The sequence below is a fragment of the Theobroma cacao genome, chromosome 4 (genome assembly GCF_000208745.1).
Source record: "Theobroma cacao cultivar B97-61/B2 chromosome 4, Criollo_cocoa_genome_V2, whole genome shotgun sequence".
Taxonomy (NCBI): Eukaryota; Viridiplantae; Streptophyta; class Magnoliopsida; order Malvales; family Malvaceae; genus Theobroma; species Theobroma cacao.
The window spans coordinates 20255128-20259204 of NC_030853.1; the positions used below are offsets into that span (position 1 = coordinate 20255128).

At 34.5% G+C, this 4077-nt stretch overlaps 1 protein-coding gene across 1 annotated transcript; it reads right to left on the reverse strand.

The window, feature by feature from the left end:
- Positions 207 to 1449, reverse strand: LOC108661599. Its single transcript, XM_018119049.1, has 2 exons — positions 756 to 1449; positions 207 to 658 (listed from the first exon to the last, which is right to left on the reverse strand). The coding sequence occupies exons 1-2, from the start codon at positions 1447 to 1449 to the stop codon at positions 207 to 209; spliced, it is 1146 nt and encodes a 381-aa protein (XP_017974538.1).

Here is a 4077-nt window from a genome sequence, read left to right on the forward strand (position 1 = left end):
TATTGTTGTTTCATACACATCCATGGGGGTAAATTATACACACAAAGCATTACTGGCCAAACAGAATAAGGCTTGGCAGTGGATCCAAAAGGGTTGAAACCGTCAGCACATAACCCGAGTCTTACATTTCGAGATTCCATTGCAAAGAATTCATGTGTGCGGTTGAAGTGTTGCCAAGCCTCACCATCAACAGGGTGTCTAAGGAATCAATCATCACTATGGTGTTGCGCATGCCACGTCATATGTTCAGCAGTTTTACATGACATATAAAGCCTTTGAAGCCTCGGTATAAGTGGCAAGTAACGCAAAATCTTGTATGGAATTTTTTTCTGCCTTCTCACACTTAAATTCCTCTGTTTATACCGAGGATGTCCACATACCTGACAATGCTGAAATGTAGCAAATCGCTCATAAAATAACATGCAATTGTTCTTGCAAGCATCAATTTTGATATATCCCAAACCAAGCTTTGCTACCTTCTTCTTCATTTTATAAAAGTCGATAGGTAAATTCTCATCAGATGGCAACATATTCTTTATTTTCTCCAACAGTCGATCAAAACATGATTCACTCAAATTGTACTCCGCCTTAACATTTAAAAGTTGCGACACAACTGAAAGCGTTGTGTGCTTTGTGCAACCTACCCATAAAGGTTCCTCTGCATTGCTTAACAAAGAGTAAAAGGAAGATGCATTTGGATTGGGATCTTCTTCCGCAAAGCTCGACTCATTTTCAAAACCATGGTTGAAAGCAACTTCGGGATGCATAGCATCCCTTCTTCTTCATCCTATAAAAGTCGATAGGTAAATTCTCATCAGATGGCAACATATTCTTTATTATTTCCAACAGTTGATCAAAACATGATTCACTCAAATTGTACTCAGCCTTAACATTTAAAAGTTGCGACACAACTGAAAGCGTTGTGTGCTTTGTGCAACCTACCCACAAAGGTTCCTCTGCATTGCTTAACAAAGAGTAAAAAGAAGATGCATTTGGATTGGGATCTTCTTCCATAAAGCTCAACTCATTTTCAGAACCATGGTTGAAAGCAACTTCGGGACACATAGCATCCCTAACCATTCTAGTATATGAATTTTCTATTTCATCTTCATATGTAAGTTCTCGAAAAACAGCATCTCCCTCAAATCTAAGGGATGGTTCGACTCTAGATTTGCTTCTTGATGATTGTCCAACATCATGTTTCCTATGTAAACTCCAAATTGTGTAAGCCCCAGTAAAACCTCGGTTTAGGATGTGTTCTGTGACTTTATCTTTATCTAAGAACTTGTTGTTACTACATCGTGTGCAAGGGCATCTAATTTTATTCTTCCACATAAATGTAGTCTTCGAACATGCAAAATTAATAAATTCAGTAACTCCATTTACAAATTCAGTTGTAATGAATCCATTCTGTAATCGACAGTACATCCAAGAACGATCTCCCGACATTCTGTAATCCTAAGTGTCATAGAATATAATAATCAGGAGTAATTCCCATNTGGTTGAAAGCAACTTTGGGACGCATAGCATCTCTAACCATTCTAGTATATGAATTTTCTATTTCATCTTCATATGTAAGTTCTCGAAAAACAGCATCTCCCTCAAATCTAAGGGATGGTTCGACTCTAGATTTGCTTCTTGATGATTGTCCAACATAGATCTTCCCCATGTAAACTCCAAATTGTGTAAGCCCTAGTAAAACCACGGTTTAGGATGTGTTCTGTGACTTTATCTTTATCTAAGAACTTGTTGTTACTACATCGTGTGCAAGGGCATCTAATTTTATTCTTCCACATAAATGTAGTCTTCGAACATGCAAAATTAATAAATTTAGTAACTCCATTTACAAATTCAGTTGTAATGAATCCATTCTGTAATTGACGGTACATCCAAGAGCGATCTCCCGACACTCTATAATTCTAAGTGTCATAGAATATCATTATCAAGACTAATTTGTATTGATGGAAACAAAACAATTTGTTAAACCCTACATTTCAATATGTATTATATTTATATATATATATAATATATATATAATATATAATATATATATTCAAAATTACATTGTAAGATGCAAAATGGCCTTTATAGTAAAAATTATTGCATACATGAATTATCAAAAAACCTAGGAAAATGGTTTATATTTATTAGGATAGCATTAGATTGAACAACATGAGTATTGTCGACGAGTCAAAATATATGTGCTATTATCTGTTGGAAAAACTAGTATCATTATTTATAAAATTGAAGTTTAACAAGGGTGGTCAGTTCTCAAATACCAACATTTAATTGCTTGTGTGTTTCTCTTACTCACCTGCAAAATTAAACCAAAATCCAATCTCATTTTGAAGCAGACCGAACACTGGTTTGATGCTTCTAGAGCCGACCTTAGCCTTTGACTGAAGTTAAAGCAATGAAACGTTTAGGCTTGTAACCGTAAATCAAATAATTAAAACACAATAACATCATCAATTGATAAACAAATCTTGATAAACATCAAATAAACAAGATATACAAAATTAACCCCTAGGGTTAGGGATGTCAACGGGTCATATACCGTGTAATTTCCCTAAGCCCGAACCCTAACCCTATTAACTACCCGTATAATTTTAAAATTAATACCCTAACCCTAACCCTATTACATTTTTACTACCCTATAATTACCCTAACCCGTTTAAAAATCTGATTATATTAAAAAATTATTAAAATCTTCTTCATACAATTTCTCAATGTATACCCGAATCTGTATACATATACAACAATATTTCTCTACGTATTTCATAAAATTAACTACTAATTAAATTTTCTTCTACAAAAATATTAAAATTTAAATTTAAATAATCAAAAACAAAAATCTTAAACTTAAAATTAAATAACTAAAAACAAATATCTGGGGAACTAGACAACAATATTATCACCAAAAATCAAGTCTGAAAGTACTAATTGCAATATGAGGTAATGAAAAACTCTCTCGTAAACTAATGACAACATCGACATTGGCATGTTCCATTAATTCTTAGGGTATCATTTTTCAGTAACATACAATACTAATATCATTAAGATATTAACAGACAACAATGGCAACACATCAACTCCAAAAAACTATCTGAAGCATTCAATAAACTAGTATAATTTTGCAGTAACAGACAGCCCTAATTGAAGCATCAAATCTTGTTTGCATAACAATTATTAAGAATGAACTTAGTTTTGCACCTCACTTCTCTGTTTAAGTGTGAGTTTTTAACATCAAACTCATTTAAGTTTGAAATTATCCCAATCACGGAGCCACAAATGATTAGTATTTGCTCAATTACAACCCCACAGACTACTTAATCTAAAATTTTTAGGAAATGTTTCAGATTTCTGGCGAACTATAAAAAAATGTCTAGCCCTAGTCAAGAGATTCAACCTACGTGCAACAGAGAAGTTAAACCATATGTCCAAAGAAATATTACCTTTCTTTGCTCGTTTCCCTAGTAAGTATCTCACAACTATTAAACCTGATCCAATAGCTATTATGTTGCTTGACATGCTTGAGTTTAAACTTTTATAGAAGAATTAGTGAGTTAAGAGAGCATCTTCAATCAGCAACTCAAAAATGCCATTGAATTGCTAAAACAAAGCAGAGCGCCTAGGACCAACCAAATCAATAGCATTAGTCATGGAATGAGATAGATAGATGTGACTCAAAAGGTATACAACAACAGAACTTTGTATTTTTCTGTTCCTAGATATGTCATGATAATTACATCAATTTAGTAATGATTTTCAAAAACACCCATAAAATAGGAATTTCCAGTTTAGTGTAATGAATACCAAATTCAGAATAGTAACTCTAGGCGGTAGACATGCAGTCGGCAAGTGGAGAGAAAAGGCATCAAGTGGCAAACTAAAATGAGTTTGATGTTAAAAACTCACACTCAAACCAAGGGGAATGACACAACCGGCAGGGCGTCGCTAGGGTTGCCCGGTTGGAGAGAAAAGGCAGATCAACCGATGAAGGACCCGAGCTTGGCGTGGTAGGTCAGCAGCTGACGAGCTTGGCGTGGTAGGCCCACAGTTGGGGTCGGGGAAGAA